The sequence below is a fragment of the Hyperoodon ampullatus genome (assembly GCF_949752795.1).
Source record: "Hyperoodon ampullatus genome assembly, chromosome: 5".
Taxonomy (NCBI): Eukaryota; Metazoa; Chordata; class Mammalia; order Artiodactyla; family Ziphiidae; genus Hyperoodon; species Hyperoodon ampullatus.
Window position 1 is genome coordinate 145,322,582 of NC_136918.1, and position 13,711 is coordinate 145,336,292.

The following is a 13,711-nucleotide window of genomic DNA, read 5'->3' on the forward strand; positions in this document are numbered from 1 at the left end:
CAGACCAGACAGCCTGGACAGCTGGATGGACCCTGCAGACAACCGGCGGGGGCCCCCCGTCCCCGTGAGAACACAAAGCACTGGGACTCGCCAAGGAATGTTCCGATGCTCTGACCCAGGCAGTGGGGGACGGATGGGGCAAGGGCGTCACAGGCCTTCAAAGGCCTCAGACTGGCCCTGTGATGTGGCGGTTCGCCCACCATCCAGCTGGCACGGGGTCCCACGTGGGGAGAAGGGCAGGACCAAGGGCCCTGCTCTGTGGCACTGTGCCCGCCGCACGGGACAGGAGCAGCCCAGGCGCCAGGCCTGCCCGACGCTGTGGGGAACCCTCCAGACCAAGGTCAACAAGGACAAGCCAGCACCTCCGAGGCATCATGGGGGCCTCGCTAGCCCCGGAGACACGGTTCCAGATCCGGAGCCAACAACCCACATCCCGGGGAAGTGGTGGCACTGGGTCACGGCAGACAGGTGGGCCTGGGGAAGGCAGGACAGATGCAGCGTGACTCCGCAGGCGCTCCCGGGCCTGAGACCAGAGAGGGGACAGCCTGCTGCCCAGCCGGGGGGGGTCCCTGCCCCGGCGGCGACACCTGTCCTGAGGGCAGCTGCGAGCCTGCGTGTGGGGCGCCCGCGGGCCGGCTCAGTACGCGATCTTCCAGTGCGTGGGCTGCTCGCACGCCTTCTCCTCGTCCCCACAGAACCGGTTGTATGTCGTCTTGGGGTCCAACCCCAGGATTTCTCTCTCCTCGTGAATTCGAAAAGAGAACGTGGAGACCGAGGTGCCGATAAAAAACCTGCTGAGAAACGTGAGGTCACCAGGCTGCGGAGCAAACCCACCAGCCACGTCCACCCATGACCCCAGGCGCCTGCCCAGCCCCCCGGCCCAGTCTCCTCGGCCGGGGCTCCCCGTGGCCCGTCGCCACCAAGCGGTCTGGGCTGTGGCAGCTGCAGGGGCTCGGGTGACGGGTCCCGCACCGGGGGCAGGCTCGGGCCGCTGCTAGACCTCGGCTGCTCGGGGCAGGGGCTCAGGGCCAAGCTCAACCTGCCACGCGGGCCTTCCCGCGGAGGGGCGGGGCTGCAGCCGGAGGAGGAGGAAACTCCCCTCCAGGGACGGCACCTTGGAACACACGTGCCGGAGGTCTGCTCCCCGTCACCGCCAGGTTTGAGCCCAAGGCGGGTGGGGAAGAGCGAAGCTCGGAACCCCATCCCCCTACCCCCCACCAGCAGAACCTCGGGGCCGAAGGGCAGGGCCCAGAGCACAGGGCTGGGCTGGGGCTGCCCCCTGCACCCCTGGTGGGGCTGAGTCCGCCCTCAGCCCTCTGCTCAGCCTGGAGGAGGTGTCCCCTGGAACAGGACAGGGCACACATCTACCTGGTAAACCACACACGCCCCTGCACCCAGCATGTCTGAGGATTCTGGAAGGAGAAGGAAAACCACCGACTCTGCTCTGAGTTTCCACTTTACTCCAAGTGCCCGACTCACCCCAGCCCTGCTCTCCCAGCGCCGGTGGGCAGATGAGCCCCAGAGGAACCCCCGAGGCCTGGGCCCAAGTCCCCGTGGGCAGCTTGCCTCCCATGACAAGGACGGGACACTGGGCAGGGTGCCCCGCGGGTGCCTGAGATGTACCTGGGGACCAGGATGCAGGGCGGGCGGAGCGGGATGGCCCCTCCCCCGAGATAAGACGCGACAGAGGAGAGGCCCCGGGTGAGGCGAGGAGGGCCGAGCTGGGGGTCTGCACGTGAGGACTCGGCCTCGGACACGGTCTAGGCGTGTGCACGGCGGGAGGGGCCGCTCACCGGGCATGCGCGCAGACCCACTGGTCCACGATGGCGACGCCCCCGTCCTTGTAGAGCTCCAGCTCCTCCCACGTGGGCTCGAACCGCACCATCTCGGGCAGCAGCCTCCGCAGCCCGTCCAGCTCTGCAGGTGCATCAGGGAGGTGACGTGGCCATGGGAGACGTGTGTGCGCGCGCTCACACCGCAGGACCACGGGGTGGGGGGGGCGAGGAGGACGGAAACACGACCCCCTCCCGTGAACTGTGGGAGAAACAGACGGATGGAAGCCATGTACCCTTCCTGGCGGCATCCGTGGCCACGAACACCTTGTCCAGCTGGTGGGTCTTCATGAGGCTGCGGATCCTCCTCACGGCCCCCTCCAGGCTGGGCACGTCCTCCCTGTGCCCCCAGATGAAGTCCTTCCTCCTCAGGTGGACGCCCAGGTACGGGCCCCCCAGCGAAGAGCCCAGCTTGACCTGGTCGAGGAGGACCAGACGGGCTGGTGACGATCGGGCGGGACGTGGGTGCCTGGTCGGGTCCATCTAGGCACCAATTACTGGCCAACGTCCCTACACCTGCACCAGGCCAGGGGGGTCCCTGCTGATGAGCAGCATCTCTGGTAATTGGGGCAGTGGGCCGGGCAGCCCTGTGACAGACAAGGGTGCCCCGTTCTGCCCTTTCCTAAATGAGGGGGTTAGTTGTGAGGTGTCTAAAGAGATAAAATGCATCCCCCCCGCCAAGGATTACAGAGGTGGGGTCTACCTTCATCTTGGTCCAGTCCTCCTCGAAGGGGATCCTGTCGGCCGCGTCCGTGGAATTGAGGTACCTGCTCCGGAACTCGTCCCCCACGGCCCGCAGGTGCTTGGCAAACACCATGCTGCGCCGGGTCTGCGGGTGCAACGGGCCGTGAGCCCCTGCCCCGGGGTCCCCGCTCGTCACCCCTCCCCCCACTGCAGGTGCCGAGGGGGGTCATCACCCTTCAGGGCTGGCGGGGACCACAGTGCTGTCATGAGGCACAGAACCACCGTGTCCACGTTTTGACACTTCTGCGCTTCTGCAACAACCCGCCCAGGAGGCACCCAGGTCGCGAGTCCAGGGAGCAGGGTCCCACCTGGGGGCCTCTGCCTGCCCAGCCCGCCCACAGGAGGCATCAACGACCCCCAGACAGGGCAGACCCTGAGAGCTGGGGGTCAGGGACTGCAGAGGGGGCATGACACCCATTTCCCCAGGTGGAGGAAGGACCAGACAGGCTGAGGCTGGTGACGACTGGGGGGGACTTGCGGGGCCTGACTGGGTCCATCTAGGGACCGATTACTGACCAACGCCCTGCAGGGACAGGACAGGACGCGGTCCAGGGACGGACCTCGCCACGTGCGGAGCTGCCCCTCATCGTGAATCAGGTGCAGAGATTACAGAATACCAACTGCATTTTTTTGACAGCAAATACCATGTTTTTCTTTTTCAAATACTAGCTGCCATAAATAATAAACCTGCACCTCAACTAACAGACCTGGGAGCCCCTTCGGCAGAAAATACCATGCCCACCATGTGGAAACAGGGGTGGGGGGCATGGCCACGGGGCTCTGTCCACACCGTCGGCAGCGCCAAGGTGCAGAGATCCAGGGAAACCGGTTCCTGCACAGGGGCCTCGGGAGAAGCAACACATCCCCCGGGAGCCCCAGGTGAGACGGGGCGCAAATCCCCACGGTGGGGGGGAGGAGGAGAAACCAGGCTGTAAAGTATCTGCCTTGAGGGAGCTCAGTGCTCAGTGTTAATTTAAGAAAGCTGTAATTTGCCTAAAAACTTGTACTTCACTTCAGCAATACACAGGTGGCCCTTCTAAGATCAGTTTCTGCGCAGGTCCCAGGACCCGGGGGAGCATGGGAGCCGAGTGGGGCAGGCCCTGTGTCCCCTGCAGCCCACCCACCCTGATGCCCCTGGAGGCTCCTTCGCCCGGCAGAGCCCCCGACAGGCCAGGCCGACTTCACCTGGGTCCCCACCTTGCAGCCAAAGGCTCTTTTCAGGGAACGTCTGACACTTTGGCCAAACTGTGGCACCGGGCCCCCGTCGGCAGAACTGCGCCTCTTTTCCAAACCAGATGCCTGACGATTAAGCCGTCCCCACCCACAGGAGGACGGGAGACACCTCCCGCCCACCTGCCTCACTGTCACTGTCTGTGCGCCCAGAGCCAGCCCTTCCCCGTCAGAGCAGAGTCCGACGCCACTATTAAGGACTCAGGGCACAGAACGCCCCGCCTTTCAACGCTGCGGACACGCGGCCGGAGCTCTAATTCCAGGTTCTGAACGTGTCAGCAGGAAAGGACAGCCGATGCAGCGCAGGAGGGGCCGGGACGCCCCAGCCCGCTGCCTGGAGCACCTCCTTGGGCAGGGGGCAACGCCCACCGGCGGGCCCTCCCCCACGCCTGCTAAGAGCCTCAGCAGGCTAGTCAGCAAGGTGGAAAACAAGAGCTGCTGAGGGTCTCGGGTTTTCCAAAACTGAACACGTGTACAGAGATGCGAGCCGCGCAACACTCACGTCCCAGTACTCCTTCCCTCCATAGTGGTCGTGAAGGAGGTTTTCGGCTCGGTCTAACATCACGGACCTGTTTTTAAACAACAGGAAAAGAAGGTTTTTATGTTCACACGCTCCAGAGAGCACTGTCATGTGGGAGGCCCCGGGCTAGGGAACAATCAGGGACGAACTCTGAGAGGGTCAAACCTTGCTGGGTCGCCTGGGTGCGTCTGGGCAAATCTCTGCTGAGCCTCTCACAGGCAGCTGCCTGCAGAAGCTTTTGATTCTTAAGTGACTCTAAACATGGATGGACTCTCTCCTGTCCCAGCCACTGAACTGGCTGAGCTACCAAGCTCTATTGTGACTCTCAACACAAAATAACCCACAAGTAAACAAAACGTAAAATTAGCAAACAGAACCCAGCAATATATTAAAAGGGTGACACACGTGACAAATGGAGTTCACACCAGGAATGCAAAAATGGTTCAGTATTAGAACATCTGTGGCTTAACTCATCATGTTATTGGATAAAGGGCAAAGCCATATAATGATGGCTACCCCAAAGGAACAAAACTCAGTATTTACTCTTATTTTTAAAAATCACCTTAATGAAGCAGACTCCTTATCATGTTTGTATTTCTCCAGCCAAAGCCAGCCCTTTCTTAAAGGAAGGCAACTCCCTCCTTGCAAAGTGAGGGGCATGAAAGGTGGTCTGCCTGAGCTAATCAAGCAACCTGGAGAATCAGCACACGTGGAAAGGACCCTCCAGAAACAGGCCACATCTGGGAGGCGGCGGCCTGCGTCTCCCCTGGGGTCTAAGAGCAGCGTGTTCCCTCGGCGGTATACCCGACAGCGTCTTCTGCTGAATATGCTACAAGGCCGCCTGCCCTTTACTCACTGATCTTTCTTTAGCAGCTCTGCCTGTATCTGACCCAGCCCTGTGACTGACGTGACCGACGTGCTACAATCACCCCCTCTCTGTGGTTTGTCTTTCCATTTTAACGCTTTCTATTGATGGACAAGACTTACTAATTTTAATGTAACTGAGTGTATCAACCTTCTCTCTCTGGTTAGTGCTTTTCACATCCTGAGTTTTCTGCCCGGTGGGGTTCCCCCCACCCCCGTCCAGCCTCGGGGGTCTCAGCGCCGCCATCTCCCCGCTGTCCAGCCCCCTGCGTCTCTCTCAACAGAGGGGCCTCCGGGCACAGGTCCGTCCTGGGCTCAGCTCCCCTTACGCACAAGTGGGACTCAGAAGAAACGGTCCCACAGCCAAAGCTGCAGCCAGATCTGCTTTTGAAATGAGAACAGCTGTAAGACGAGTAACGCAGGGCCCCAGCAAGCGGTACCCTCAGCAGCCTCATCTCTTACGTGGAGCTCGGACCCACCGAGCAGAGCAGGCGTCTGCTGCCTCCGTGGACCCACGTGCGTTTTGTTGACACGGGCCCGTGGGGGAGCCGGCCTGGCGTTCCGGCACACCGGGGCTGGGCTGGGACTGTCTGCACCTTCCTGGGCCCCGGAGAGCACAGGAGGCCTGCCCTGTGCGTGCGCAGGCTCAGGGACACTGAAGGTGGCTACCAGGAGGGGCCCTCTCAGGGTCCCCATGTCCCCAGCAGCTCACGCCCGCAGGGAACTCCTAGGACACCTGCCTAGAGACCCAGCACGAGCCCCTCCTGAGGAGCTCGCCTGGCGCACCAACCCTGCCGCTCACCCGGAAGCCCAGCCCTCCCTGCTGACCCTCTGGTGGCAGGGCGGGCGGACGGGGCCCGTGTGGCTGGTTCTCTGCTTCCAGGAGGAACCGGCCACGCAGACACACTCCCAACACGCGAGGCCAGGAGCAGCCGCCAGGGAGGTGTGACCAGGAGAGGCCTGAGCTGTTCCTCTGGCCACTCGCAGCTCAGGCTTCGAGGAGGCCGCGAGAGAGGCTGATGTCAGGGGTGGCCCCGAGGGGAAGCACTCCTCGCCCGTGCGGAACCTCCAAGGCCAGCTCCGGGCTGCCGCCCCAGCCCCGGTCGCTCAGTGGTCACTTCAAAACCCTCCTGGCCCCGCTGGTCCCGCTCTTGTCCCGGCCCTCCCCCTGCTGCAGCCTCACGACCCCACGGCCCTCATCCCCGTCCCTCTCTTACTGCCCGCCCCCCGCCCCTACGCCCATCCTCACGCCCTGCTGCGTCCAGCAGGCCCTGGCTCGCCCCACCACCTCCGACAGGATCCACCTCCGGCAGGATCCGGGTGTAAATCCGACTCCACCACCCACCAGGGGTGGGACCAGAGACCCCCGTCGTGAGGCTCAAAAGCACAGCCGCTCCGAGCAGCGCCGGGAGGAGAACAGCCGCGGCCGCCCCGCCTGGGGGCTCCCCTGGATCCCAGCTGCCAGCCCCCCTGCTCGAGAGGCGGGGGGGGCGCGGCCGAGGCCTGACCCTGCCGGCAGGACGGGGCACAGGCACACGCGGACACGCTCACACGTGCGCTCGCCCCAGCCGTCCCCCGGGGACCACACACTCACCGTGCAGACGTGTTTCTCAGGAGCACAGGGGCGATGACGGAAGCCGAGCCCTGAACAGACAGACAGGAGACGTGTAAACCCCGCGTCTCTTCATAACCCCAAAACCATCCTCTGGAAAACAAGACCCACGGCACCCGGTTAGTGAGCGGGCAGTGAGTGACGTCTAGACGCACGGCCTGACCTGGATAAACCCAGCTATTAGTTCTCTTAGCTCACAGCTCACTGGTTGTGATCACAGGTGGTGACCTCGTGGAAATCTTTAAAGAAACCACAAACTTCATCTGGTCTGACGAGACCACGGAAGCTCTCTTCAGGAACCTGGACGGTACGGTGACGGGAAAGCAGGGGGGGCCGGAAGGAGCCCGGCGGAACGAACGCTCACGGGCCAGGGCCAGTAACTGTCCTTAAGGCAGCTGTGCTCTCAGGAGCTCCTGAGCTGCTCCAGGTCTAGAACCGGATTACTCTGGTCCCCCGTGCGGGGGGCGCTTTGGGCGGGGCTGGGGAGGACACAGCAGCACTTCCACAGGCAGCTCTTCTGACGGCAGCTCAGTCTGGGGTGACAACGCCGCCACGACCACGTTCAAGTGCATTAAACAACACGGGAAAAGGTACGTGTGTCTCAGCCAGGTATTTCTAAACCAGCCTGAGTCCCCAAACGCGGTGGCACCTGTAATACTCGTGCTTGTCCTGCGAGTAAAGGGGCGGCTCGATGCAGGGCCGGCTGTCGATCTTCTCCTCCCAGGCCCCCTCCTTCCAGCCCTCTGCATAACCTTGCAGGACATAGACCTGGTCGATGAAGGGCCCGCCGGACTCTGCAGGAGACAAGGACCGACAGTAACGGTGACCACAGCACACACTGCGGCGATACAGAGAAGTACCACTGTATTTAACGCCACCGTCTTCCCAAACAGGACTGGAGGAAGCTCATAAAAGCAGAGATGATGGAACAAGTGACCTCGGGACATGGGGGTCCCTCAGGGGATGGGAGGGCTGTCTGGGGTGGGTGTCTAGGAGCCAGCATCTCCTCTGGGCCGCTCAGCGCCCCAACCTCTTACAGCATCCGGCCTTGCCTGGGCCCCCTTCTCTTTCCAGCCACACCCCCACTTCGCTGTGGGCGGGGCCAGTCCCCCCGACGGCCGCAGGCTGCCCTCACCCTGCCCCTCTCCTCTCCGACAGCTGCCCCCCCGTCATGCCTGGAGCCCATGGGGGTGCTCCTTCCCCGGGACCACTGAATAGCTGACCTGCCTGGACCGTCCCCTCCGGGGCTCGTTCTTGACCCCTGTGAGGCCACTCCAACTGCATCTCCCCAAAAAGGATGCCTTCCCAGTCCACGGCCACTGCCCACCACTCCGCACCCCTCCCTGCTTTCTCGTCCTGAGGCTCTGGTCACTGCCGCGAGCGCTGCGTGTCCCCGCCCCCAACAGGAGGCCCCGGAGAGCAGGGGCCTGTGTCCCTCCCACCCACTGCTCCTCCCACACCTGGAGCCTCCCAGCCACGACTCGGCAACAAGTGAAGATGTGCTCACAGGTGCAACGACGGAGCGCACTGACGAGACAGCCACAGTGAGTGACCCGGTGTCTCGTCCACACTCTCTCTGGCTTGGGCACGAGGCCCGGGCTCTGGGGCTCCTCCTACGGCGGGGCGGGGGGATGCAACACCGGGGCTGACACGCCGGCCTGGAGGCCTTCGGGGTGTGACGCCCCATGCCTGTCCCCTCTGCAGCGGTAAACCTGAGCTGGTCAAGGCGGGTCTGCCACCTCCACAGTGTCACCTGGGGACTTGGTCCCCACCCCCACGGCCCGGCCCGAGGGACACGGCCTGCAGGGCGGCAGGGATGACAGCTGTCCGCCGTCACTAAGCACCCCTCGTGGCCGAGGCGCCATCACCTCGCGCTGGCAGGCCAGGGGCCGGTGCCCTGGGCGCCGGGGCCCGCGCAGACGAGACCGAGCCTGCTTCCAGGGCTGAGTCGGGTCAGGAAGGCTGCTCCCCAGCCTCAGGGTTTGCCTCCCCAGCAGGAGCGCAGGCGGCAGCAGGTCGTCCGGTGGCCCTGCAGCCACAGCGGAGCCCCACACGGAGAACGTCCCCGCCGGACAGGGTCTGCGGCGTGGTGAGAACAGAACCTGACGAGGAGGACGCGTGGGCCTGGCCTCGGCGGGAGCAGCGACGCTCAGGCTGCCAGGCCCTCGCGCAGCAGAAGCGCTAAGGCCGCCATTCAGGAACCGTGACTTGCTCTCCCGGGCTGCTCCAGGGATCGGGGCAGAGGTGTCCCTGCCTGTTTACGTCCTCTGAATAAAGCACACGTGAGCTCTAAGTACCTTCATTCTAAGAAATCGTCAACTCTTTCCTCTTAAAAACATTAAAAGGAGAAGGTTGACCAGAACCAAATGAGACAGGACGTGTGGTCACACGTCTCCTTCAGCACCCAGCCAATGCCACACACGCAACATGTTTTCCTTCAGGTAAGAACAGCCTGGCCTGCATAGGGGGAGGCCTGTGGTCCTGCCCCCCCCAATCACAGCTCCAGCTCACCAGGCGGCCGGGGTTTTCAGAGGCAAGGGGACACATAGCTCACATGCTTCAGATCTATTTCCCTAGAAAAACTATGGACAGGTCAAAATTGCTGGTAGTGGGGGAAACGGAAGCAGGGCCCCTAGGCAGAGCAAAGGCCCAAGAGGAGACGGCCCAGCTGGCCGAGGTCTCGGGCCTGGCCTGACGTTCACGCCCAGACCAACGCCCGCACAGCCCCAGTTACAGGACCGCCACCCGCCTCACCTGCAATGAACTGCTCATACTCAATGACGGGGATGTTTCTACTGAGACTTGGAAGATCAAAAAAGTCGGACCAGGGAATCCGGACCTGGTGAATGTCAGGGCTCTTCCAGTGGTAGAGACGGCCCCAGGGGGGCAGCACCAGCACCCACTCCTCAGTCTTTAGCAGAGTCTTCAGGAGGGACGCAACTCGGATGTAGACGTCCCTGCGGAGGTTGAAGCCCTCCGGGGGGTTGACATCGTACAGAAGATACCTGGCAGGGAGGGCAGGAGAGTGCTTCTTCAGGGCCAGGGCTCTGCACAGAAAACCCAACACCCCACGTCCACGGCCTAGCGCCCGCCTCCAGGCACAGTCAGTAGCTTCTGGTCTGTAATGTGGAGGCAGCGGCCCACCCGTTTCTAGGGGACCAGTCACTTAAAGAGCCCGCAAGTAGCAGCAGAAGACATCTCAGCATCCGTTTAACCACCAGCTAATAATTCACAGCTAAGACCAGCAGAGTCTCACAGCCAGAATCTGAGCACTCACCCTCCAGGGGTTCTCAAACTTCTTAGTCTACAGACCCCTGCACACTCTTAACGATTACCGAGGACCCCAAAGGCTACTGTTTATGTGGGTTAAATCTATCGATAATTCCTGATTTAGAATTTAAAGGAAGAACTTTAGAAAAGTATTTATGAATTCCCTTAAAAACAACAAAAGTAAACGTATTACCTTTATCATTAGTATTTCCAAATTTCCAAATGAAAAGTAAGTATATTTTTCAAGACAAAAATCATGAGGGACAAGAGCGGCACTGGTTTTAATTTCTGCAAAATCTCTTTTTGGTCTGGTGATTGCTGGATCCTCCCGTCTGCTTCTTCACTCCCTGTGTTATGGTATCACAGGCCAGGTGGTCTCTGGAAGAACTCCACAGTAAACTCTCGAGAGAGTGTGTGCAAAAGGCAGATGATATCCTGGCCTTTCTACAAAAATGGCCTGGCACCTCAGGGATCCCTGGACACACTTTGAGAACGGCTGCCCTATGTAAAGCAAGACTTCTCTACACAAGCTCCAGGCAGGAGACCTCAGCTTCTGCTATGTCCTCACCACCCCCTTCTCTGCATCTCCGTTACTGCAAACGAGGCCATGCTGTGATCCCTGGCTTGAGCCTCCAATCCCCCAAGCCTGCCAGGAAGAGGCCCATCTACCATCTTGACATCCCGCGCCCAGCAGTCTGTTTTCGGTCAAGCCCTCAGTAAGTGCTGAATGGCACTGACGCTTGTCTCTTATTCCTGAGACTTATCTATGAAACAACTAACGCCTGGATGGGACGGATATTCTCCTGCAGGTAAACAAAGCTGGGCTTTCTTAAGAACCAACCCATTCGAACATCTGATTCGGGGGCTCCTCGAACTCCAGGCAAGGCCCGCATCATGTAACAGGGGGCCCCGGCCTGCCCCCTAACGCGGACCTGCAGCCTGCCCTTCCGGGGGGCTCGCGGCCCCAGGCCAGGGGTCCCGAGAGGCGAGGGGAGACCGAGGCTCCGCCTCCCGGCCCTCCGAGCCCCGCCTCCCGGTTCGCCGGTCCCTGCCCACCGGCCCAGCCGAGAACGTTTACCGTCTGCGGGACGCCGCCCCCGACAAGATGTCGGCTGCTGACTGGCCGGGCCAGAACTCCTCGCCCGAGGCCGAGGCCGGCGGCCAGGATACCGCCCCGAGCAGCAAGCAGAAGACGCCGAGCGCCGCCATGGCCCCGGGCGGTCACGTACTTCCGGTGGCCGTTCCCCGCCCCGGAAGTGCAGCCCGCCCTCTTGGAGAGCGTCGTCTGTACCACGGCAACGCCACGGGGCCCACCCAGGTCAAGAGTCCTGCTCGATCCCGAGTCGGGGCGTTGCTGCGGCAGAACGGGCGGAGCCGCTGGGGGCCGAGGCGGGGCCCGGCCGAGGGGCGGGTGGACTGGGCCGGGATGTGGGCGGGGCCGAGACGGGGGCGGGGCCGCGCGGGGTACAGGCCGGGGCGGGGCTGGCGCCGAGGGCGGGGTCACGCGGCGTAGGGCGCAGACCCCTTGACCGGCGGGCCACGCGGGTCTCCGCCTGGGCTCCGCTGCTTCCCCTCGCGCCGGACGCGCACAGGGTCAGCGTGCGGGCTGCGGAAGAGCAAGCCAGAGGACCGACCCCAGGCCCGCACGGCTGGCCAGGTGGGTTACTTGAGCCGCAGATCCGGCAGGCCCACCCGGCGGATGGGTCCCAGCGACTCCAGCCAGTGCAGCCACCTTGCCTGTCAGGGCTTCACTCTCTGATGGGGGCACTGGGGGGCCGTATGCAGACCGAAAGCAGCTTCCACACCTGCTCGCTCGCCACAGACCAGGCCTGACCCCAAGGCCCCTACAGCCCCCTGGCCCGGGAAAGACCACCACGGGGGCTCTGGGAAGTCCAGAAGCCTCCAGTGTGCAACCCCCCAGCACCCTGAGTTCCCCTCTCCAGGGACACAAACAAAACCCACATTCCTCCCTTGGACAAGACCGAAGATACCCCCTTACAGACCTACATGTTCTCTCCAGGATGGGTGGCCTGTATGCAACCCCCCGGGAAAGGGAGGGCCTTTCCCTCACCCCTGAGAGCACAGAGGCCTGCAAGGTGGGATTCCCTGCCCGGCCTTCCTCGCCGGGTGCCCACAGCGCTGCAGCCACACCGGGCCACAAGTGGCCAAGGGCAGCTGGCCCCTCTCCATCGCTGCCCAGGAGTGCACTGCCCGCACTGCTGGGCATTTGGGCCATGTCGGAAGAGCAACAGATATTTTTGTGGGCAAATATTTGCTCTTTTGAAAAGATTTGAATGCAAAGGGATGAAGGATACACTTTTTCTGTTGCTCTGGACCCAAACTGAAGCCAAAGCAGGTTTTAGAGAGTCACAAAACACCCAGCAACCAAAGATCAACGCTCCCCAGCAAGGGCCACAAGACCAGGGCGGCCCCCACCCCTCCCACTGGACGTTGGGAGCTGGAGCTCCATCTGGGACGGAGCTGCCGGAACACCTGTGATCTCCAGTGCAGGTCCTGGCCCTGCTGCAGAACCCTGGGGCCAGCATGGTGACTGCCCCGTTGTTTATTCGCGGAGGTCTAGGTGCTCTCTTTGGCCCCTCCACCATTGTTTCTTCTGGAAACAACCCCTGGTGAAAGAGTCCTGGGAACCGGAGAGCCCCGCGGGGCGCCAGGCATCCGCTGCCCAGTTCGTTATCTGAGGGAGGGGCGCCTCTTCTGCATGGGCCCCCTCCCTCCCCTCCCCCCTCCCCTCCCCTCCCCTCCCCCTCCCCTCCCCTCCCCCTCCCCTCCCCTCCCTCCCCTCCCCCCTCCTCCCTCCCCCTCCCCTCCCTCCCCTCCCCTCCCTCCCCTCCCCTCCCTCCCCTCCCCTCCCCTCCCTCCCCTCCCTCCCCTCCCCCCTCCCCTCCCTCCCCTCCCCTCCCCTCCCTCCCCTCCCTCCCCTCCCCTCCCCTCCCCCTCCCTCCCCTCCCCTCCTCTCCCTCCCCTCCCCTTCCCCTCCCCTCCCCTCCCCTCCCTCCCCTCCCTCCCCTCCCCCTCCCTCCCCTCCCCTCCTCTCCCTCCCCTCCCCTTCCCCTCCCCTCCCCTCCCCCTCCCCTCCCTCCCCTCCCCTCCCCTTCCCCTCCCCTCCCTCCCCCTCCCTCCCCTCCCCCTCCCCCTCCCCTCCCCTTCTCTCCCCTCCCCCTCCCCTCCCTCCCCTCCCCTCCCCCTCCCCTCCCTCCCCTCCCCTCCCCTTCTCTCCCCTCCTCTCTCCTCCTGTATCTCCTGGTTGACCCCTGGATTATGGTCTTTACCAGGAATGACCCAGGAGAGGTTTTATGAGTCTTTAAGAGAAAAAAAGAAATCTTTCTACAAGTAATTGAAAGTAGGTTCCTTCTTCCCCCTGCACCACACTCTTCCCAGTGGTTAAGGTTTGTTAACTGGGTGTCAGGTTTCCGGACCCCTCACCTCTGAGAAAGCGCTCCCTCTCACTCCATCCCCAGGTGCGTCCACCCTTCCAGCGGCAGCCTGTCTACCCACAGCGTCTTGGCCACAAGAGGGCAAGAGAGTCCTTCCCCAAGGCCGTCGGAGGGCGTGGAGGCAGTTAGAGGAAGGGCCCCGCCCTGAGGCTCCTGGGAGCCTCCAGACACAGAGGAAGGAGCG

General features: G+C 62.8%; 1 protein-coding gene across 1 annotated transcript; it reads right to left on the reverse strand.

Annotated features, from left to right (window-relative positions):
- Positions 1 to 637: 637 nt before the first annotated feature.
- POFUT2 (protein O-fucosyltransferase 2) lies at positions 638 to 11,281 on the reverse strand (the record flags this gene model as incomplete). The annotated part of the gene is made up of 9 exons (XM_079704418.1): positions 638 to 791; positions 1,794 to 1,917; positions 2,069 to 2,249; positions 2,536 to 2,661; positions 4,309 to 4,375; positions 6,785 to 6,895; positions 7,452 to 7,596; positions 9,557 to 9,807; positions 11,151 to 11,281. The coding sequence occupies 9 exons, from the start codon at positions 11,279 to 11,281 to the stop codon at positions 638 to 640; spliced, it is 1,290 nt and encodes a 429-aa protein (XP_079560544.1).
- Between the last annotated feature and the right edge of the window lie 2,430 nt (positions 11,282 to 13,711).